Source organism: Oryctolagus cuniculus, chromosome 4 (assembly GCF_051225735.1).
Source record: "Oryctolagus cuniculus isolate XC-2025 breed Fujian yellow rabbit chromosome 4, ASM5122573v1, whole genome shotgun sequence".
Classification (NCBI taxonomy): domain Eukaryota; kingdom Metazoa; phylum Chordata; class Mammalia; order Lagomorpha; family Leporidae; genus Oryctolagus; species Oryctolagus cuniculus.
Window position 1 is genome coordinate 109,115,302 of NC_142870.1, and position 24,136 is coordinate 109,139,437.

Here is a 24,136-nt window from a genome sequence, read left to right on the forward strand (position 1 = left end):
CATGGGAGACCAGGAAAAGCACCTGGCTCCTGGCTCCTGCCATCGGATCAGCGCGGTGCGCCGGCCGCAGCGCGCTGGCCGCGGCGGCCATTGGAGGGTGAACCAACGGCAAAAGGAAGACCTTTCTCTCTGTCTCTCTCTCTCACTGTCCACTCTGCCTGTCAAAAAAAAAAAAAAAAAAAAAAAAAAAAAAAGTCAGCGTGCTGCAGGACACACCTCTGAAACATCTTCCCACCCTAGATGGAACTCACGTCATCGCATGCTTTGTCTGGCTCCCTTCCTAGATGGCTAAAGTCTGGATGATAAGACGATCACCATGAGCCCTGGCAGTGGCTGCCTGCCCGCCCTTTGTGCATATACAGCTGGGCATTGCGCAGGCTGTAGAATCGATGGGGACTTCTCACCTGTTGTTTTCACTCCCAGAGGCCTTATGCACTCAAGGTGATCAGTTGAGTTTAAAAAAGATTTGATTAGATCATTGTAAGCCATTTCTTTGAAATCCCAAGCACTTTTATATTTAACTATGATTCGTGTGTGCTTTTAAAGCAAATTAAACCATGATCAAACAAGCACATCTGAAATACGGAAAGATTTAAATGAAGCCAGAAACACCCAGTGAAAACTCAGGGACTTAAATACAAACCTATCTTCCTATGGCTCGTTTGCTCTCATTGGCTGTGTTGTCAGGAACAAAGTAAAGTGAATTTTGGCAGTCACCCAGTTAATTATAGACTTGGCCCAAGTATTTGAGCCACAAAATCACTTTGTAATCCTAATTTTCCCTTTTGACTTTTCATGTGATTCAAGTTGATGGACTAATGGCCCCGTTTTTACTTGACTGCATGTTTTACAGACCAAACAGGCTTGCTGCTTGATGGTAGTTGTCTGAATTAAAAGTTAGCATTTATAGAAATCTATTTGGATGTTTCCAAGCTTTACACATTTGGATCTGAGTAGGTTCAGTTAATATGTGAACAAGGGAAATCGATCATTTAATGGAATCCTTCTGAAGTTGATCCTCTTTAAAAGCATTTCTCAGCCCCCTTTGGTCCAAGGCCAGACCATGCAGATATATAATAAGAGAAAAATGTGAACAGTAGGAAATTTTCTCGAAATACTCATATTTTATCAGTAACAATAATAATAATCTAGAACAGACATCATAAAGTTTTCGCTGTTCCTGTGAGTGGCTACAGAGAAACGTAAGCACTTCTTCGATCTCCAGCAGCAAAAATAGCAATGTATTAAGATCAGCAGCTGTGCTGGTTTGCTCCAGTGGGGAGGACTTGTGCTAATGAGGCCCTGGTCAAGGATTTAATGCCCTTGGGACCCAATTAGCTTCACACAGGAGGCTCCGAGCCCAGTCAGAGCCATGTGCTCATCCCAGCCAAGGCCTCTGCTTCTCTTTTATACTAGGACAAGCCCAGCCCAGGCCTCCTCATCCTGCTGTCTGGGCTCCCTGCCTCACACTGGGCCAGTCATTTATAAGCCTGGCAAGGGAGGTCCACATCCTGAGCCAGGTTACAAAGCCATGGCTGCACAACCAGACCTTTCCTTCTGATCACCCATTCTCACAGTGCTTCCTGATACCCCTGGGTCTCAATCTCGCTGGTGTCCTGTCCACATCCATGTGCACAAGGAAAACCTCAGTCCGCTGTCTCAGCCTTACTGCTCTACAGCCCTACTAAGTCCTGTCTTCCTCCTAACCTGTCCTCGACATGTCCAGTATGCATGAATGGTTCCCTAAACTCCGAAAATCTTACAATCACTTTCACACAACACAGAGGCCACCACTTCACTGCTGTGTCTACAGCACTTCTCTCAGCTCTGCGTTTGTGTTGTAACACGACTGCCTGCCTTGTGCCCCATCACTTGTCTTGATCCAGCCAGTCTCACAAGTAAGGGGCTTATTAGAAAGGTTTGAGTCAAATCACCAAAGGAGTGCTGCATTAGAGCAAAGAGCTAGATTCTGCTGCCACCCATCACCCCCCGAAGAAAACACCTCGGATCATCGATCACCAGCCACCCTACTCGCGAGAGACCTTTTCATTTTAATACAAAGAACACTGCGTTGCCATTCCACCACAGGAAGAGCAACACCAAGAAACAGCAATATGCCCATCACTCTTAATCTGCAGTACAGTTGGTTAGCAATCCATTTCCCGGAATACATGCTTTTGGAATTTATTATGCATAATTCTTGATCACTACTGTTAAATAAGAGAGAGGCAGTGGGGCAAATTCATTATTTATGATTTAAAGGAGATGGGAGTACGTCTTTCTGAACAATAGAAAAGTTAGTGTTTCAGAAATACCACACATGTATCATTTGCAGCATTTTCAAATTAAGGGTATTTCCAATATGGATCCTAATCATTTCAATCAACTAGATGCAAACAATTTTCACAAAAATACTTGAGACACAAAGGAGTGGCCACTACAATAGCCAGCATTTTTGAAGTTTTCTTTAAGTTTACCAATACTTAGTTACTCTGCAATTGATGCTACTAGGTTGACTTAGTAGCCCCTTTACCATAAAACCTGCAAAGATAAATATAAGTCCTACATTTACATGACAAAAAATAAATTATGAGAACATATTTATTTTTACATAGTTTTCCACTGATGTTTTCCAGGGTTACAAGCCATCTATACCAAATCAAACTTTTCTGGCTAATCTATTACCACAAAGCATGAATCTCGTATTTTGAAAGAAGGCATTTTGTTTAGTTGCTGCTTTATAAGGATGCCATTTTCTGGTGAAGTTGTGTGGACTAAGTTACTGTTAAGTGTCTCAAGGGCAGGAGCCATCTTATTTTCGAATTTGTGCCTGGTACACACTTGGGATGTTCCTGAAGTGGGCAGAGCAAGAACTAAAGCATACGATTACACTTCTCTGTGATCTTTCCTAACACCATGGGACTCTGTGAATAAGAATGTGACATTCGCTTTAGAGAACTGAAGAGTTTGGGCACGTGGTGGAGTTGTGAAGGGATGCGTTTCATCCCCTGAGCAGTAGATTGAAGCAAGAGCTTTGAGTTTCCAGTCTCGCAAAATTATCAGTGCTCAGCATTGTATAAATATAGTGAAAATGAAAATGTCTATGAGTTATAAATTTAGATTAGAAGGAGGTACTTTATAAAATTTTTCACAATGTTGCTTATACTTTTTTAGATTTTTCAGCCCACACTAATTTTTTCCCAAGATTTATTTATTTGAAAAGTTGAGTGAGGTTTTCTTTATTCATTCATGTATTAATGGACACCTGGGTTGACTCTATATCTTGACAATTGTCAATTATGCTGTAATGAATGCAGGTATCACTTCAACAAACTGATTTAAATTCCTTTTTTTTTTTTTATCCAGAGGTAGGACTGCTGAATAGTAATTCTACTTTTAATGTTTTGAAGAATCTCTACACTGCTTTCCACCATCATTGTACAAACTTGCATTCTCACTCTGCAACCCTACATTCTCACCAACATGGTTCATCTTTCTTGACAGGTGTAATGTGATGACTCCTCATTGTCATTTTAATTTGAATGTCTGATTACTGACAATGATCAGTTTGTCATACACCTACTGACTGTATGCCTTTTGAAAAAAGTCTGTTTGGGTCATTTGCCCATTTGTTAAGTGAGGCTATGTGTTTTCTTGCTATATGGACTCGTTTGAACTCCTTGTGTGTTTTGGATACGAACCCCCTTCCGAAGCAGGTGAGGTGTAAATGAGTAGGTTGTGAGAATAATCAGTATGCTCTGCTGTCCACACAGCAACCCGGATCTCCGGAGAACTGAGCCTGTCCTGGAGAGTCCCCTGCACAGGACCAGCAGTGGTAGCTCCTCCAGCTCCAGCACCCCCAGCTCCCAGCCCAGCTCGCAAGGAGGCTCCCAGCCAGGGTCACAAGCTGGGTCCAGTGAACGTACCAGAGTTCGAGGTAAAGCGCTGTGTCACCTTCCTGGGGAGGAGGCCCATAGACAGGGGAACAGGTTACTTCTTGACTCTCCTCCTGGCATGGCCACCCCTGTGGGACACTGAAGAGCCCCATAGCTGCTCTTAGCGTCTGCCTCCTCCCCAGAGTGGACTACCATCCCTAATTGTGTGTGTGTGACATCAGAGTGTGGACAAAGTCCTTTTTAATCTCAGCTAACAGTCAGTGCCTTCTGGAGACGTCAGCAAGAGTGATCTTACTTGCGAATATGGTCACGTAATGTGGGTGAACTTCCATGTCCATTTGATGGCCCGCCTTCACAGTTTCATGTACTCCCTGAGTGTCCTACTCCAATGTCCCAAAATCCCATCTGGCATCTTGAATATGGTTCATATTAGTAGGTATTTCTCAAAATTCCGTGAAGACTAAAATAGAACAAATATATTTGAGGAAAGAAATAAAATCTCTGACTTGAACAGATACATTTAACTCTTCTGGTTATTCCTATTAGATAGGTAAAAATTAGCCTCTCTAAAATATCTAATTCAAATCATTGACATTGTTTAGTTTTCACTAATGAAGAAGCCTAGGAGAAGCAGTGTTGTCCAAATTATTATGAGCATAATAATACATTGTTTCTAGCTAATCAAAATTCTCTTTTTGAATCCGCTTCTTCAGAAGGTAATTCTGCTTCCAAGTGATAAAGACCAGTACTATTGAGTGCGATTTGATGAACATTAATAACACTTGTGAATTACTCTGATGAAAACCAGCAGCTCTTTTTTTCTGAGCCTCTTCAGTAGACACAACCATAGTTTACCATCCAATATATATCCCTTTAAGGTCTTAAAGGCCCCATATGTGTGTTTTGAAAAACTGGTGTATAACCTGGGGTGTCCATGTCTCTAGGGATGTGGATTGGCCTCGGGCTGCCCTGCTTGCTGCCTTCTCTGGTCAAGGGCGTCTCCCAGAGCTACAGAAGTCTTTATTGCCAGGATCCAAATATAAATTGAATTTAGAAAATGTTTTGCCCCTGCCTTTCTTTCTAATCATATACTTAGTTACAGAAAATATCAAAGAAAACCAAATTTACACATAGCAGTTGAATTCCCTCATTCAGGCTTAATTCTTATATTCTTTCCTTTGGCCCCTAGCTCTTCTGGGTTAAAACAGATCTCTCTACTGTAGATTAGATCTTCACTCCCTGCACGCTCATCACCCTAAGAGCTGCTTGCTCACTCCTTTGCTCTATAAGTCTGGTCTAGGGCCCTTCCCCCCAGGCATACCCTCCTCCCTGCCCCCACATCATTCTTTCTACCTTAAAGGGGGCCAGACCACTTCTCACTCCGACTTAAAAACTATTCTACCAAATAAAATAGGTTTCCTTTTTTTCTTTTTCTTTTTTCCATAAAAGTTCATCAGAATAATCTGTTCTGCTGGGTAACTAGTCAAAGCAGCAGCCAAGTTGAGAAATTACACTGAGAGTTTGGGCTTGCACATGGCTTAAGAATGGGACTTGCAGAATTGAGTCAGAATCTCAGCTCTCCCCGATTTCAGCATCACCTCTGGCCAGTGGTGTCATCTTTCTAAATCTGTGCTGACAGTAAAATCAAAAAATAGCACCACCCCTTTGAGTTGGAACAGAGGATTAAGTGAGATAATTGACATAGAATGCATTTAGCACTGTGCATGCCCAATAAATGGTACTTGCTGTAGTGTTTCTGATTACTAGTAAGTTCCAGGTTAGAAGCCTAACTGCACTTGCCCAAACTTTTTTTTTTTTTTTTTTTTTTTTTTTTTTGCCATGAATGTGCTTGAGGATTTGCCGGAGTGAGTGCTGTGTCCACGGAACAACTCTGACGGCGTGACTCAATCCCAGATGACTCATCCAGAGCATGAGTCCCTACTTTTTGAGGTCTTTCCTGACCCTCTGTTTGTTCCTGCAGCCAACAGCAAGTCAGAAGGATCACCTGTGCTCCCCCATGAGCCTGCCAAGGTGAAACCAGAAGAATCCAGGGACATTACCCGGCCTGGTCGACCAGCTGTGAGTGCTTTTCTCTCTGCGTTTGTACCTCGATTAATTTACCACAGAACACACAGGTTACAGCAGTCAGGGTACACTCAGGAGTATAAACCAAAACTGTTGATTATTGAGAAGAATGAAGTCCTGAGCACCAAATAGGCAGTCATACTGATATTGGAATTTGATCCCTTAAAATTATATATGAAATGTGGCTCCTTAAAGTTCTCCAGAAGTCCCATCTGGGGTGCCACATATGTTACTGGAATTTGGGGTGCCATACGATATCACCATATGCTATTAATAAATCCCCAATATTAAGCCCATGTGGGTTCTTGCCTAGTATTCAGAGAAGAATTCTGAATACCGGCATAAATGAACGAGGCAGCATGGTACATTTTAAGCTTTTATTTAGTGCGAAAGATGCATAGGAGAGTGAGGGCTTTATCTCAGGGATAGATCTAGATTCATACTGAGTACCAGGAACCAGCCAGTGGAAGAGCAGGTAGGCCCAGAAGCCTAGGGCGGGTAGGCCAGAAAGCCACCTGCCCAGGAAGTGCAGGGCTACTGCCAGCCCCCTCCTGGCAAGAGGCCAGGGCGAGGGAGGGAGGTAAAAAAGGGCAGGACATACCCTGTCCCAGGATTTTAATCCACTCTGAAAGGGGCGTGGCTAATTAACCTGATTGGCCGGTGGGCACTCAGGTGTGGCCAGGTAGGAACAGGAGGTCACACAGGGGCATGGTGAAGGCGTGGTCTTCTAGCTCACAAACCTAATCAATTTTAGCCTGTATGCCTGTCTACTTCAATACCTGATCAGCAAAGAAATGAACCAATCTTGGAGTGCATCCTGTGCCCTCAGATGTTGCACTTAATATTAGCATGTCTTTAGAAAATGAAACAGGAGGAATAATATATCATTCTATAATTTCTATGCAACAACTTTGGCAAAAAGATGTTGAAACTAAAAGTTAAAGAGACTTGGACACTTTCTATGATTTATTTACTGTTCTACTGTGCTTTTTCCCCATATTATTTTCCATGTTTGTTACTATTACAGTTTTTCTGTTACTTTTCATGCCGCTAGGCCTGTTTTCTGGATAAAAATTGATAAGCATGGTGCAATTTAAAATTAAATCCAGCGTCACTGCTGTGACGTGATAGACCAAGACATCTTAAAGAATGAAATAAAAGCACAGAGGCTACAATTTGAAAGTTGAAAAATAATTTAGAATGAGTGACTATCAACTTTTTAAAAATTTGCGGAGAATCTTTTCTACAGAATGAATGTCGAGTCTATCTGGTTTACTCTGTTTGTTCACCTAAAAGTGAAGAAGTACACTGAGAGTAATAACCAGGGGGACTCGCACAGTTCCCGGCTGGTGTTTTCTTTGCTCTTTTGTATTATCAGCTGTTTTGGGAAATGATTCCAATGTGTCTAACTTGCTGCCTTGCCTTTCTTCTGGCTTTCTCCCCTTCTATGGATTCTTCTGGATTGGGTTCTTCTTATCTCAGAGCTATAAGAAAGCTATAGATGAGGTTAGTATTTTCTCTTCTTGATTGTATTTTCATAAGATGTAAATGTTAACCAGTTTCCTGATTTTGACATTCAGAAAGGTGGCCAATGGGATCACAGATGTAAAGTCACAGGCAGACCTGCTGGGCGAGTGCCCCTCCAATGGAAGCTACCCTCAGACCTACCCATGTGAAGCCTTTCTTTTAAACTGTCACTTTTCCAGTGTCCAGTTGGTTAATAACAAGTATCAAGGCCTTGTTAATGGGACCATTTCTCTATTCAGTATCTTCCCATAGCAAACCTGTACCTGACAGCCTTGCTAGGGGATAGCTCTCTGCAGTTTCATTAACAAAGAGACGTCAGTCCTAGGACACTGCAAATTTCTAGGGTGTGATTTTGAACAGAAAGTGACTGAGTACTGCTAGATTAATCTTATGGGACATTAACAACACCATCAACAGCAACGTTAGTTAATGAATCTTGGTGAGTGAAATGACTCTCTTATCTGTTGAGACATTTTTTCATTAGAAAAATATATGGCTTTGTCAGTCGCAGGTAGATCATTAAGAAGCCTGATTGCCTTACTGCTGTTTGTCAGGCCTGCATGAATACCATACAGCAGAGTAGATTTTTTTTTAAGAGGTAGGCCTTGCAAAGCACTCAAAATGCATGGAATCTGAGAATACTGTTATGGCTTTAAGGCTTTTCACTCTGCTGAGCACTGTTTTGGTGAGTTTACACAGAAAAGGCATGGCTTTGTGATGAGAAATCTGCATTGAGATCCCCCAGTAGACAACTGACTGGGACAAGTTTCTAACCTCTCTTGGCCAGACTTTCCTCAGCTGTCCAATGGGGATAAAAACCCTGCCCTACCCAGCTCAGTGGAGTGTTAGGCTCGCTCGAGGTCATGTGTGCAGAAGCATTTTGTGACGTGTAAAGAGCTGCAGAAAGCCAAGAGGTGATCTTGTTTGTTGAGGATGGGGCCAGAGGCATGGAGCTGGCAAGCGGGAGAAGCATGTGTCTGTGCACCTGGTCTTTACCAAAGAGCCTCACTTGTGTAGAATTATGATCCTGTCACTCTGCAGAGTAATCCAGAAAGTTACCGTAGTTAAAGAATGATTGATTGTATGAGTGAGATGCTGCATGTCTAGCGTGGGGTTGTCATGCACAGGAAGGGCAGAGGGGACCTTGTTGACTGTTGTGTGCTGTGGTCTTGCCCACTCCTTTCCCTCATGGTAGTGACAAGGACAAGGGTTATCACCATGTTCAGCAGCTTTCTGCCAGAACATTGGCTGCTAATACATACGGTTTTGTGTGTGAGCAATCCAACAGTAATTTCACCCCACCGGAAATTGGCTTGAAGATTGCTGGTTAACCTAGGACATTTTGGCCTTTGAAAACTTGCTTTGTGTACTGTGGTGTGCTCTACCACGCTGGGCAGAGTTGAAAGAGGGCCACAAAGACGTAAGCCATGATGAGCAGTTGGGGGAGTGTGAGCTGCACACTGTAATCCCTGGAGCCACGTGTGGTTGGAAGAAGCCCTGCAGGTGAATCTGATAACCCTACCCCTTGAGCATCACTGATCTAATCCAGTGCAAGTCCAGGGTTGCTTGGTTCTACCGAACCCAGTGGTTCTCCACCTGGAATGGTGCCTCTACTCCCCTTCTAGAGGACACTGGGAAAAGTCTAGAGACGGTTCAGGTTGTCACACTCAGGGCTGCCAGGGGGCGCCCCTAGTATCTTGTGCATAGAGAGTGGCTACCAAATATCACAATGCACAAGAGAGCTCCCCATGATAAAGAACTGCCTGGCCCCAAATGTCAATAGTGCCATGGCTGAGGAACCTTGAGCTTAAATCCCTCCCCCCCTTCTCCTTTCAAAAGCATGGCTATGGCTTCCCTCTCAGAGACTGCTTTTCCCTTTAGATACCCTGAGATTGCAACGAAAGTCCTAAAACGTCTTTGAAAATGTGTTGCCTGTTGATACTAATTTGATGGTTCAATTCTTCATAAAAATCTGAAGGAGTGCTCATTAATTTGGAGTTGTGGTCTAAGGAATATGAGACAATAGAGCATAGTGTGTGACTATTTAGTGCAGCCTTTGAAAATAAGTATTTGCTTTAGACAGTCAAATACGTGACATGAAGATTATGCATATAACCAAGCACTGGTTTTACCACTGTTGTTTTGTTAGTGCATGGGATTCTGGAACAAAACAAAACTTTAAGCATGCAGGCTGGTGCAAATCTGTAGACTGGCTGGAACTAGCGGCCTCAACCAGTCTGATCCCTTCTTTCCTCACTTGAGGAGGCTGAAGCTGAGTGACCTGCCTAGTGTCTTAGCTTAGGCTTCCTAACAAGAAGTAAGTTATTACATAGAGGAAAGACCAGCTCAAAACTTTTAAACAAAATAATAGTTCAAAGAGTTGAATGGAAATTTGCATAAACTATCTTGTTTCTAAAAAGAGGAAAAAGCAAGTTTTCAGACAAGGTGTGCATAATAACTGTCAGGTAACATAAGCTTTACTGAATGAAAAATTATATCAAGTTGGCTCTAAAATGGGTTAGATCACAGAAGCCTTTGGGTAAGAGCCCCTTCACTATCTTTAATTTTACTCTGTCGAAAAACCCTACTATATTGCCATATTTCTTTTTTAGTTATGTGTTCTCAAATATTTTCATGCTAAATAGCACTTTTATTCCCTTTTCTTAATACTTTTTAGCTTCAGGCTTGAGATAGCCAAGCAATAAATTAGCACAAAGGCTCATTATATGGAGAAAATTGGCATTGTCAGAGAATAAAATGTATGAAGATGGATCTGAACCCAATGGTGTCAGTTTTAGAGCATGTCTACTTATAACTTTGCTTTGATAAGTTTTTGCATAGGCAGTGAATACAAAACAAAACTTTAACTAAGCATGCAGGCTGTTGGCAATGGAAGGTTAGTTCTTCTGACTGGTAGTGCTACTTCAGAGTTCCTGATTTACCTTGGTGTTTTCATGGCATCTCACCCCACAAGCTGTTACCAATTAAAAGAAACCTGCAGTTATTTCTAATGTGTCAGGAAAGTTAGATTTTTAATAGCACCAGAAACAAAAAAATTGAAAGCAAAATCATAAAGCAGGTCAGAACGTTAAAGTGTTTCTAAATACAGTGTTTAGAAAAATGTAGGTCATTTTCAGAAGTGAAACTTGTTTTAAAATCAGTGGGCTATTGGGCTACCTAAATATTTCTAAATAACTGATTTTTAAAATCTCTAGTTTTGAAATGTCAAAAATAAGGAAAACCAAGTCCTGGGGAAAATGTATAATTAAATAAATCATAGCTAATAGTGTTATATTTTACTCATAATTATTAACAATAGAAATAAACTATTTTAAACCATATTCTCTCTTTAAATTTATGATAAAATGCAACTTTTAATGACACATAACATTTTAAATGCTAATTTTGTTCTTTAATTTAACTTAACCTGGCCTTAATTTACAGAAGTCATAAAATAATTTGTTGTTATTTTATTGGTTTGAAAGATTATAATATCCTTTTCCTTTCATAATCTTAACAAATATCTAGGTGATATTTTCTGAGAGTATTCAAGTACAGCATACACTTCACTTTCTTCTCCATTTAATAAAGATTAGCATTGGTAATTGTTAAGAGGAAATAAGTCAAAAGCTGAAATCCAGACAGTAGCTTTTCAAATTTTGAACTATTGCTAAAAAAAAAAAAAAAAAAAAAAAAAAAAAAAACAGAAAAAATCCGTAGTGTTCTAACTATGGGGTAGTTTTCCCTTTCTTTATTAGTATGCATTATATTTCAACACCATTGAGTCTTTTCAGTGCAATTCTATTTCCGCTTGCACAGGTGAGGCGACAACACCTGTTGAAGCTGAGAGCATCTGTGTGAGCAAGTGGGCCAGTGTGTAAAAGTCCTGGAAAGCATGTTTGTGTAGTGAGTGCACAGTTTGAGTTTTCAAACAATTACCTTTTCCAAGGGCTTCATGCAAGTAATTCAGGGCAAATTTCAAAGTCACTATTGCTTTCCCTCTGATTTCTATGAAATTAGAAAGAAATGAGCCCTTCACTTACACCTTGAACTTCGTAAATGTCAGATAAAATATGGGAAGCGTTAACTCGCTTAATTTTAACCAAAATAGTAATGTCTGGCATCTAGGTGTCAGTGGAGAAACACAGTAGTGTTACTGTCTTCTTAGAATAAAATCACAGTTATGATTTCACTAAACACATGTATCAGTTTTGCTTCTCACCAATTCAGATAGATTATATAACATCATCTAGATCGCCTAGATTGTGCTGATCCCGCATCAGGTAAATTGAACAAATACATTTCTGGATTGAAGTAAAGAGAGAATATGGCCTTAAGACAACTGGGATTTAGTATTTTTCAATGAGTTTCTTTCTCCCTAATCCCCTGTCTCTCACCGAATGCTCTGATTCCCACATGGGTCCCTAAATAGGGAGAAATGGTAAGACCAATGTCCAATTGCCTTGTCCTCACTTGCATGCTGTGTGCCATGGGCAGTTTAACCCATGTGAAGTAGAGCGGCCGTGCTCTCGTAGAACTGCTTCTCTCTCCCTGCATTGCTCTGAAAGCATGTGCAATCAGAGGCAGTCAGACTCTGCACAGTGCCTGCACTCTGCCTGGTGACCAGATACTGCCTCATCACATCCATAAGGCTACAGGTTTCATCATCCCCATGGACACTGGAAAGTTGTCTCTTCCTTTGGGGGTTTGCACATTTGTTGCAGTGTTCTGCACCAGGGTTTCTGATTGGGAACCGGAGTTGAAAACAAAAGAAAATGAAGCTCCTATCATTCTGGAAGAGGACTCTTTGATTTTTCTTTTTTTGTATTTTGTTTTGCTCTGTTGTTCCTCTTGATGAACTCAACTCTATGGCTGTAATTGTCAGTGGCACTAGGCTTTGGGTGGGCCATCATTTGATTCAGTGCCTCTGCTCTCCAGGGAATGATGACACACCCAATGAGTCATTGTAGTAGCTGGAACCGTGGGGATTACTCTATTCTGTGACTGATCCTAGATTTTGGTACAGTAGTGATCATAAGAAGGGAGAGGCCATTGCCATGGTATGGGCAGGAGCCCCAGAATCCTGGGGAACAGTTCCTAATCCCATGCATTTTCCCATTAACTCTGAGACTGACCAGCTTCACCTTCCCAAAGTAAAATGAGATCCCACTGTTTGCATATATGTGTATGCACACAACAGGCCTACACATACATACACATATATATTCAGAACTCAACAGTCAGTCTCGCCATGGGTTTTGAATGGAGTTTTAATGGATTTCATCTTTCTTTTCTAGCTTCTACATGCTACAAACATTGTTCCCTTCGTTCCATGCAGTAACTATGTTTGTCACAGTTGTATAGAGAGCTTCTTTTTTCTTGTTGCTTAAGCTGGAGCACTGACTTGCTGAGAGATGTAGCTTTGGTCGCATCTACAACTCCTATGCTGAGCAGGCTTTTCTTTTGTAGGATCTGACGGCATTAGCCAAAGAATTAAGAGAACTTCGGATTGAAGAAACAAACCGCCCACTGAAGAAGGTGACCGATTACTCCTCCTCCAGTGAGGAGTCGGAGAGTAGTGAAGAGGAGGAGGAAGATGGAGAGAGCGAGACCCATGATGGGACAGTGGCTGTCAGTGACATACCCAGACTGATGTAAGAGGACTGTTTTCAACATAGACGAGGATGGGCTTAGAGGTCTCTTTTTCAAAAGGGGCAAATAAGGGTTGGCTCTGTTGCTTAGATGGTTAAAGCACCTGTCTAGCAAAAGGGGCAAATAATGAGTCTAATATAAGCACCTATGTGGGTCTCAGATGGGATAAATTGGCTTTGGGGATTTGGGTTTCTGTTAGAGCAGAATACTTTCATGATGATTTTTCTCACAGACACAGCATTATAGACCATGCACTGTTTACCTGCCTCTTGCCATCGGACTGACTGTCCCTTTGGTGGCTCCGTCATGGCTCTTTACAGCTGTAGGGTGCACAGTGCCAACAGCCAGGCATGAGTAATCACAATGACATCTAAGAATGACCCTGAACTACTCATCTTGCATCATCGCCACTATCACCAAAACACTGAGCACAATGCACTTGGCAGTGTGGGTTAGCATGCCAGCCCAAGAGTCAGGTGTCAGATAGTGAGGAGGTGAAACTCTCAAGGGTCTGACTTAATACTCACTGTTGCGATTTCCTGCCTCGTCCCCTTTGTTTTGTCTCTAGTTTGATCTTTTCTTCCCCCGTAGCTTGTGTCTTGTTCTCATAATTTGTCAATGTCTGTGTATTTGCATCTATATTTATACCTACCTGTATTCCCTTAGTAGTGAATAGCCTTGACTTTTTCCTTTTCTTTTTTCTCTTACTGGAGTAGATCCTACAGAAGAACCTATCTCTATCCTTTCTGCCTTCTACCCCAGATTAGGCACAGGTGCACTGCCCTGGTTTACTGTAACCCGGACAGCATAAGATGCCAGCTTTCCAAGTCTCCTTTTTGTTCACCTCCAAGTCTTTGGCTCGGCTGCTAGTGTTGATCCCAAGACCACAACCCTGTGTATAGGGAAAATGCCATTTCAGACTGCAAAAACTGTTCAGCAGAGGTTGGAGAAGCAGGACAGGCCGGTCTGCAGGGAGTGTCATCCATTGATTAATGATCCTTACGTTGAGGCAGTTCTTAGAGGCAAATCTAATTATCATAGCAGAAATCTGTAGTTGTTAGTTTACTGATGATTTCCCAGCTATTGACACTCAGAAATGTGCTAAAATATGACATTTTGAAACAAACTGTTTTAAATTGCTCTTTTAACAGCACATAAAAATGTCCTAGAGGCAAAATCACTAACCAGAACATTTCTGCAAAAAGGCACTAGCCCTTTCAGTATTGTCTTGACTCAGCATTACCTCATTCTTCTCACAGATGTTCTGAATTCCCTCTGGGCACTGAGCACACAGCTACCAGGAGAAAGTCAATTGTGAAATTAAGATTGCTAGAACACTCACAATGTGTTAGACACCCAACCAAACGCTTTGAGAAATTTAGGAAGTACATACGTGCTTGTATTCTGCCTTCCCAAAGTTTATATCCTAGTTGGAGGAAAACAACATTACACCTGGAAAACTGCAGGCTAAAACCAGCATTTGGAAGAATAACCATTGGCAGTTTGGAGGGAACATGGCGTTTAGTTTTAAGCCCTATTGTATTTCTGCAATGGTGTTCATCCCTGTACCTCCAAAGGCAGGCATCTCTGGGCCTCTTCCCCAATGCAGAAATAATCTACTTTCCCAAGATTTCCAGAATAGACCATGCTGGACTTCACTCTACTCTGTGGCACTCTCCTGTCCCCTTAAAATTCACCTGTTCACAGCCCAGCCCATACAGGTAAAGTCTGTTCCCTCTCCTTTCCTGTCACTGTATCTTGTGTTTATTCCTGTATATTCATGAAGTATCTTGAATCGGGATTTTTATTATTATCATTATGCATTTGTCTCCCTCTGAGTTGTGAGATCCCCGAGGGTAGAGACTGTGTCTTCTACATCTCTCTACTCTCTACTTTTGCATGGTGTGGGATTAGAGTGGGTTTCAGTGACTGTGATTCACATTTAGCTGCTCCGAGCTGGGATTGCAAGTCCTGACTTTGGAAGAGTTAGTCTAATACAAGGGAAAGGTGTGCGTGCAAGTGACTGGCAGCAAGACAGGAGAACGCAGGGCGATGTTAGCATCTCAGGCAGAAGAGTTGAAGTAACGACACACAAGGTGTTTGCTGGGAATGTAGGGTGCATGAGGAGCAGAGGGGACCTGGACTTGTGAAACCAGAGAAAGAAGCGAGCGCTTCGTGGTGCAGCCGCTGGGAGCTGCTGAAGCTGCCCTGAGGTGGGGAGTGACATGATCGGGGTTGTGTTTGAGAGACTTACTTCAGCAAGATGCTTTGGGAAGGGGGCAGCCAGAGACTGGTAAAGAGATTCACAGATCTACTACTGTAATCCAGGTCAGAAACAAGGTGATCATGGAAGGCTCATCCCGGAAACTTGACACAGTTCTTGAAGAAAGGATAAATTTTAGATAGACAGACAAGATCATCCATTAAAGAACATTTAATAGAATTTATATAAGAATAACATTTAATTATATGAGATACACTCAGAAAGTGGAAGGAAGCATATGTACTTATTCCAGTCTGGTAAATACTATGCATGTGTTTTTATATGCATATAAAATGTATACAGTCTGTTTTCCAACATGACAATTGCATGCCAAACAAATTTCACACTATTAAAAATTCATTATAAAACAGTTGCTCCTTAGATACAGAGTATTTTGGCATTAGAATGTTTCTCATATACATTTTCATTACCTTTATTTTCTGTTGTTAGTGTGAACTTTATATATTGTGCTATATATTTACAGAGCAGAAAATGAAAATAAATTGTAACACATTTCAATATCATGAAATGTAAACAAAAGAGCTTCTCAGAAATGGAGTCCCAGTCACTCAGAAAAGCAGCTGTGGATTCTGATTTTCAAAGCAGTTGCTTTTTTTCTTTACACAACTTCACACTTACTGTTTAAAGTATAAGCTAAAAAAGTGCACATAACTAAGTTTGTGTTCCAAACACCAACTGCACCAATTCCCAATGCCTTTATTCATAGAAAAATTCTAAGTGGAGGGAAACTGACAAAAAACTACAAAGGTGGTAACCTCTGAACTATACAGCTATAAGGAATTTTAATTTTGTTCATATCCTCAGTTATGTGATGGGCATGTACTACTTTTCTAATTAGAGGGAAATAATAGCTTCATAGAATAGAAAGAAGGCAAGGAAAGACAGGTAAGCTGGTTTGCAGCATCTCAAGCAAACCAAAGAGGCATCCTTTTGTATTAGTAACTTTTCTCAAGTACCAGCACACGCCTTAGAACAGGCCATGTAAGGTGTGGTCTTGACTGTTGGGGTGGCTACCACTACACAGTCTTACAAACTGCCATCTGGACAACAAAAAGCCACATAGCTTTGAGTTTCCTCATTTTCATTCTTACTACAAGCCATGGTTGTGACCCCCCTGCCTGCCTCCCAGCTACCAGGGTGCTCACTGTCCTTGCCTTGGGTACTCTTGGCTCTCCCCGCTGTCGTCCAGGCTCTGGCCGGATTAATGCTAAGGAAGGGTGACTCTGGCCAGGCTCCATCCCTAGTTTCCTACAACCTTTTGCACCCCTGGAGTCCGTGATTTTCTCTAATAAATGCTCTGGCCAGACCTCCTCATCAACCTAAAAGGCCTTACCTCTGTCTAATATTACACCTTTCCTTGGAATGATCTACCCCTGTCTCATTTATTCCTTCAGTTTGCACTGTATTTCAGTACATCTGTTATGCTTTAATGTACTTATGAATCCTCACTTCCTTAGTTTTTGGAACTTTTACTCAGTTTTTATATCCACAACCCAGAGCCAAACCAAGGGCCTTCAGGTAGCAGGGGCTTGATAAATGTATAGTCAATTGAATTAAATCAATACCTCCAGGAGCACAATGACAAATCCAATTAGAGGAAATTATTGTTTTAAACCTACAGCTTAATTACAGTAAATTTACAACAGTGTTCCTTCTATTCAGTAGAGGTTTTTGTTTTGTTTTGTTTTTTATAATCTTTATAAGATTTTGGACAACTAATTTTTCCTATCCAGTTTCTGTATTGGAAAAGTAAGTTTTAGCACAAAGGATTGCTTTAATTGAAAAATGTTGTTGTTTTCCACTAATAATTAGCATCTTCCAGTCATAGGGTATATATGTCTTAAGGATTGAACAAATATTAGAATATTAACTTCCATAGTTTTTATTGTAATACTATTTTCTCTCTCCAAGGATCTCATCCCAGATACTGTATTTTTTTTTTTTTTGTTTTTTGTTTTTTGACAGGCAGAGTGGACAGTGAGAGAGAGAGACAGAGAGAAAGGTCTTCCTTTTGCCGTTGGTTCACCCTCCAATGGCCGCCGCGGCCGGCGCGCTGCGGCCGGCGCACCGCGCTGATCCGATGGCAGGAGCCAGGAGCCAGGTGCTTTTCCTGGTCTCCCATGGGGTGCAGGGCCCAAGCACCTGGGCCATCCTCCACTGCACTCCCGGGCCACAGCAGAGGGCTGGCCTGGAAGAGGGGCAACCGGGACAGAATCCGGCGCCCCGACCGGGACTAGAACCCGGTGTGCCGGCGCCGCTAGGCGGAGGATTAGCCTAGTGAGCCGCGGCGCCGGCCTGTATTGTATTATATTTAATTTTCATAGCTCCTTAGACTTCTGGCTGTGATAATTTTGAAGACCTGTCTTTTGGATGAACTTGGCAGTTTTGAATAGTCCTGAGCAGACATGTTGATAGATGCCCCTGTGTTGGAATTTTTCTGATGTTCTCATGATTACACTAGGGTTATGGGGGCCCCAGAGAAAATATGACATTTTGATCATATCATGTCAATTGCACATCCTGTTAACATGAGTAATGACTATTTAGCGTTCACCTTGATTGACTGGCCAAGGCAGTGTTGAAGTTTTCAACTGTTAAGTGACTTTTCTCAACTTCTCCTCCCTCCCATGCTATACTCCTTAGAAGAAAGCCATTACACACAGGAGTGGGGGAGTATGCTCTCCTCCTTTAAGACTGGGATATCTACATAATTTATTTGGGATTTTTCTTCATTGGAGATTTGGCTCTTTTTCATTTGTTAATTTATTCAATCTTTATATCAGTATAGACTTATGGATATTTATTTTGTACTTTGTGCTATGATCCAATATGAGGGAGCTTCTAAAAGCTCATGGAAATTGAGTTAAAATATACGATTATTTGGCTGCAAAACTTTTCCCGATCTATGAATGTGAGGGCTCCTCAAAAGGCATGTTACAAAAAAACTATTCATGGCTTTCAAAAACTTTTTGCAGCAAGATAAACTTATCTTTTAATTTTTCCACAAACATCTTGAGGTACTCTTGTACGTGGTTTGTTTGTTTTTTTTTTTTTTTTTCACAGATTGTTCCAGTTTTGACCATGAAGGGCACTTTCAGTTCTTTCCTGGCCCTCTTTGACATCCTATCATGTACATGCACACATACATGTGTGTGCATTGGGACACTTCCTTGCCTTTTTCTTTTAAAGATTTATTTATTTATTTGAGAGGCTGAGAGGCAGAGTTACAGAGGAGAGACAGAGAGGGATCTTCCACCCACTGGTTCACTCCCCAAATGGCCACAGTGACCAGAGCTGAGATGATCTGAAGCCAGGAGCCAGGAGCTTCTGAGTTTCTGAGTTTCCTATGTGAGTGCCAGGGGCCCAAGCACTTGGACCATCTTCCACTACTTTCTCAAGCACATTAGCAGAGAGCTGGATTGGAAGAGGAGCAGCTGGGCCTTGAACCAGTGCCAATATGAGATGCCAGCACCGCAGGTGGAGGCTTAGCCTACTACATCCCAGCGCCACCCCTACATTTACTGGCTTTCTGGTGCTACAAGATATTCCAGGCTCACCTTACATATTTTTTGTACCAATCTTGAAATCAATCACTTCTTCAAGGAACCCAGATGCCTTTTATTTGGAGAGCGATGGTGGAAACCAATATCTAGGGCCTTGTTGTGCTCATTGCTAGTACAGTGTCATTTCTTCCAGTCCCTCCTGAATGAAAGCAAGGAAATATGTGTACATATTAACCCATGTATATGTACATATCAACAAATATTTATGTAGCCACCTGTATCTATGTTAAGCTGAACGTGAGTTCAGTACTGACATCTCCAACACTAATCCATTACCACATGGCTCATTCTAAACCACTCACATTACTCATATGTAGATTGTGGCTCCTGCAGTGAGAAACCCACTGTTCACCTCCATTGACTTAAATTGCTCACTTCCAGTATATATATGTATAGAAATGTGGACTAATTAACCCATGCTGTCGTGGGAAGCAATTTCTCAATTATGTCCACTAAGGTTACATCTCTAAGGTTACTTAGGCCAATGCCTTTTCTCCCATTCTCTTACTGGAGCTGTGCATCCATTTCTAATACAGTCAGATTCTCTTGTCACTGTTCACTTTTCTTTCCTGAGAAATCTTCACTGATTTTTCCTTTCTAGGTTTTTAAATTTTTTATTGAATTTGTATATGTTTAAGACATACAGTATGTCTTTATACACACATATAACATGAACTTTCTTTTTAAAACTACTTTTCAGTTTTACACTTAGTGATGATTTTTGGGGTACACTGAGAACACTTAAATTCTACTCCTAGCAAATTTCAACTAGGCAATGGTACAATATTACTGTATGTGGAAAGCATTTTCCTGTCACATATATGAAGACAGTGATTTTAAAAAAGGTCCTTTCCTACTTCTGCCATTTTGAGCAACTCTTTTAAGCAATCATAGATATGATTAAGGTTTTCTTGCTTTAAAACATTGAGAGAGAATTGAGCCTGGTAGGAATAGGTCATCTTGCAGCTTCTGGAGATTGGTGTGGGTTTTACATGCACCCTGAAGTATTGTCTGCTTTCAGTGGTCTTTGCAAATTTGCCTACTCTAATGTCCCACAAAGTTCTGTGACATATCTCAACATACTTCTTGTTATCCTTTAATAACTACCTAAATTATTTTAGTATATCCTAGGGAACTCAGTGCCAAAATTATTGCTTAAATTATAAAACAGCAAAACTTAACATGAGTTGAGCCGGCGCCGTGGCTCAATAGGCTAATCCTCCACCTGCGGCGCCGGCACACCGGGTTCTAGTCCCGGTCAGGGCGCCGGATTCTGTCCCGGTTGCCCCTCTTCCAGGCCAGCTCTCTGCTGTGGCCAGGGAGTGCAGTGGAGGATGGCCCAAGTGCTTGGGTCCTGCACCCCATGGGAGACCAGGATAAGTACCTCGCTCCTGCCTTTGGATCAGTGCGGTGCGGCCATTGGAGGGTGAACCAATGGCAAAGGAAGACCTTTCTCTCTGTCTCTCTCTCTCTCACTGTCCACTCTGCCTGTCAAAAACAAACAAACAAAAACAAAAAAACATGAGTTGTAAAGGACATTTTTTACATGCTAGTAATTATCCTTGTAGCAGGTCACTCATCAATTCACAGGAGAGAGAGGTTTTGACAATCATCTTGGATGCAGTCTCTACTAGCAACCTTGAACAACAGCTTTGACTGCGCACACCTTGAATGATCTCATAAACGTTTAGTAGGTGCTCCCCACATTCCATGAACAGTGCTTGGCACTGAAGATGCCACTGTTAACACCACCTGACTGTTGCAGGGGACTGTGATGGGTTTAGAGTCCCTAACTGCAGCTTAAAGGATGAGCTGACTTGGGGATGTAGAGAATGGAAAAGAACCTTCCAGGGAGAGAAGGCAGACTAAAGTCACCAGAGTTTTTATAGTATGATGGGTATAGGAAAAAATTGTAAATTAATGCTGAAATATTAAAAATGAAAATATTCCTTTGAGTATCTTCCCCAACACATCAGTTCCACCCCATACTTAGATGTACACAGTCTACTGTTCTATTTTAGCAGTTTCAAAGTTAATGTGTTGTTGTACATTTCCTTGTGTAGATTCACCCTCTCATCTTCCTGCCTTTCTGTTTAGCATGAAAATCTTTGAACTTCTTCTTTGAAAAATATCTTCTTCCCCTGAAATATCATAAATCTTGCATATTTAACTCTTGTTTTGAATCAAGTCCTTTGATTGGTAGTATCCAAGATGTCAGAGACATTTTTTCAAATATATAAAATATACTCATAAATGAATGATATAGCCAAAGTTAAATTAACACACATAAGAAGTAACCCTTAAAACCTTTCTTTTTAAAAGCCATCCAATTACTTGAGTCATCAACATGGTCTTCCAAGGTCTGCCACCATGTGGGTGACCTGGATTGAGTTCTTGGCTCCTGGCTTCAGATCAGCCTGGCCCCAGCCATCATGAACATTGGAGGAGTGAGCCACCAGGTGGGAGCTGTGGCTCTTCCCCCTTTCTTTGCCTCTCAGACAAATTTTTTTAATTCATAGGAGGTATACTTAAAGTCACAGAAGCATACTTAAAAAATATTTAAGATAAATTTTAAGTATATTCTACCACTAACATGGTGTTCCCTAATCATACAATGGCCATGAATATTGTTCCCTCGCATCTCAGACCAACAGGCACTCCAGGGAGCAACGAGCAGTACAATGTGGGAATGGCTGGGACGCACGGGCTGGAGACCTCTCATGCGGACACCTTCAGCGGCAGCATTTCAAGAGAGGGAACCTTGATGATCAGAGAGGTGAGTTGGTGTAAAAACTGTACAGGAAGTTATGTTTCTGAAGTGGTTTTTATATCCATGCTTTCACAAAATGCTTGTGCTGTGGATTTTAAGCATGGTGAATGCGGGAGAAACCTGTGCTTCTAAATGGTTGGGTGATTTTAATTGTCTACCACCTTCTTTCTTCTATGGTTCTGCAGTATGACTTAATTACATTAATCCAAATTCTTCAGTGGGAACTATACAAATTGGAATGTAGAATTTGAGCCTGAGGATATAAAATTGTCAAACCCAGATGTTCCTGCAACAGGAAAACAGAAATGAATGGTCTCTGAATAGCATCAGTAGTTTGTTATGTCTCCCCCTGCATCATGGTTTTATCTTTGTGGATTCCGTGTAGAAAATGTTTAGTAGTTCCAAGAAATGGTGATTTCATCTAGGTGAATTAACACTAAAAAGACCCTTTCGCTGCTTTGGTAAAGTAACAAAGAAATACCCAGATCTGCTTTACATTGCACCTTAGCACGCTGGGTGAGTTGGTTGGTTTTACTCTAGGAGCATCCTTTCGTTTGGTGGGAGGCACACATTCCCTTCATCTGTCCTGCCAGCATGCAGCGACTCCCCACTTTGTCTGCCAGCTGCTTAGGTCCCTGACAAATGGGAGCCCATCTTCTTTTTTACTTTATCCTAATTATGTAAGTTTGAGAACAAGTCTTTACTTGCCTGGAAAATAATAGCTGATAACAATGGACAGATTTTACTTGCCCTCTCCTTTCATCTGCTTTATTATGCACAAAATTTTATAAATAATAATATTACACAAGTTAATAAATATAAGCATTCAATAAATGTTATGGATCTTATTTTACTTCACTCAGTAGGGCTGAAATTCTCCTTTGACTTCTAATCACTGCCCGCTCTTCCCTCTGACACATGTGTCCTCTGTAATTCTGCCTCTTCAACCAGGAGGGAGTTGGGAAACACTAATGGCAGGTTTTCTCTCCGTAAAGACAGAGGGTATCTCACTTCTGTAGGGAGGAGAGGAAGTATAGTTTTCAGATGAATAAAAGTCTTTGAAGTAATAATTGGCAATGGGACTATAACCAGAAAACTAGTTCACAAAGCAACTTAGTAGGATTTCATTTTATGGCCTGTTGAATCTTTCAAGTAGGCTTTAAAGACTCCTTCCACATACGCCTGGAATGAAAAATGGACTTGGCTACTGAAGTTGACACTGTGTATTTCTGGTGTGTAAATCTCCCACAGTGGTGAATGGATGATTTCAATGAAAGTGTAGAGGGCTTCTATCACTATAGCTTTTCACTTGGGAAAACAGGGAAAATGTTCTGGAATGAGTTACTCTTTGAAGAAAAGAGAGTCCAATTTCTAATGTGATGTAAAATTTTCTCAGGTCTTTATGACAGACTCTGTACCTCCAAGTAGACATTTGGAAGTGCATTTTCAGTTCTGTTGCCAACAACTGAATGACTCCATATTGTTTAAACCACTCCCTATTCTATGAACATAATCAAGCACTTTGAAAATAGCATTCCTCAGTGTCATACATGAATTTGGTCTATTGAGGATTCCAAAGGCTTTGTCCTCTGTTTCCAAATTGTGCCTTTTCCAAATGTGAGTTTTGAAAACAACAAACTATACTCATCAGAGTTGGCCAGAAGAATGGAATATTTACATATAGAAAGATGTTCATGTGAGGAAATGGCTCCTAGGATCAGGGAGGCTGAGAAGTCCAGTGATCTCCTATCTGCAGGAATGCTCATCACGTAAATCCCAGCTGAGAGTCTGTGTGGAGAAGAAGGGAGACAGGAAAAAGGGGGCGAATTCTGTCTCCTGAATTTTTCCATTCAGGCCCATAAAAGACTGGTTGATGCCACTTTGGAGGGGCATACTACTGAATGCACCAATTCAAGTGCTAATCCCATCCAGAAATTATGCTTAATCTGGCCATTCTATTTCCTAGTCAAACTGACATAAAATTAACCATCACACAAACCTTGAGTTGAAATTCATTAAAACTACATGTATTAAAAAGATTAACACTGGTTAAAGTATATCCCTGACAAAATAAGAAAAACTCATTATAACAAGATTTAGCTTATTGGAGGGTGCCATTAGTTCAGTGCCCTAAGATGAGCATTAAGGACTCATTCAATTCATCATTTCTATGGGACTAGATTTCATGGTTCTGTAAGACCCACTGGCTCTACTACCCATGATCTCGTCAGATGTACAAATATCCCTGCCCTCTTGTTCTACTTTTCTCTATCCTTCAGACCCACAGAACCATGCCTTACTCTAGTTCTAGAACATGCCACACTGGCTATGATCCGGCATGTTGTCCAGGGTGCCCATC

General features: G+C 41.3%; 1 protein-coding gene across 14 annotated transcripts in view; it reads left to right on the forward strand.

Annotated features, from left to right (window-relative positions):
- Window positions 1–24,136, forward strand: part of TNIK (TRAF2 and NCK interacting kinase) — a 393,157-nt gene that overhangs the window by 340,857 nt on the left and 28,164 nt on the right. For 8 of the 14 annotated variants that reach the window (XM_017346916.4, XM_017346919.4, XM_008266487.5 and 5 more), the window contains 5 exons: window positions 3,774–3,937; window positions 5,878–5,975; window positions 7,464–7,487; window positions 12,978–13,162; window positions 21,654–21,783. In XM_017346916.4, the coding sequence (XP_017202405.3) occupies window positions 3,774–3,937; window positions 5,878–5,975; window positions 7,464–7,487; window positions 12,978–13,162; window positions 21,654–21,783 (601 nt within the window). The remainder of the gene's footprint in view (window positions 1–3,773; window positions 3,938–5,877; window positions 5,976–7,463; window positions 7,488–12,977; window positions 13,163–21,653; window positions 21,784–24,136) is intronic. The other 6 variants (XM_017346917.4, XM_017346921.4, XM_089330943.1 and 3 more) reach the window with 1 other exon arrangement.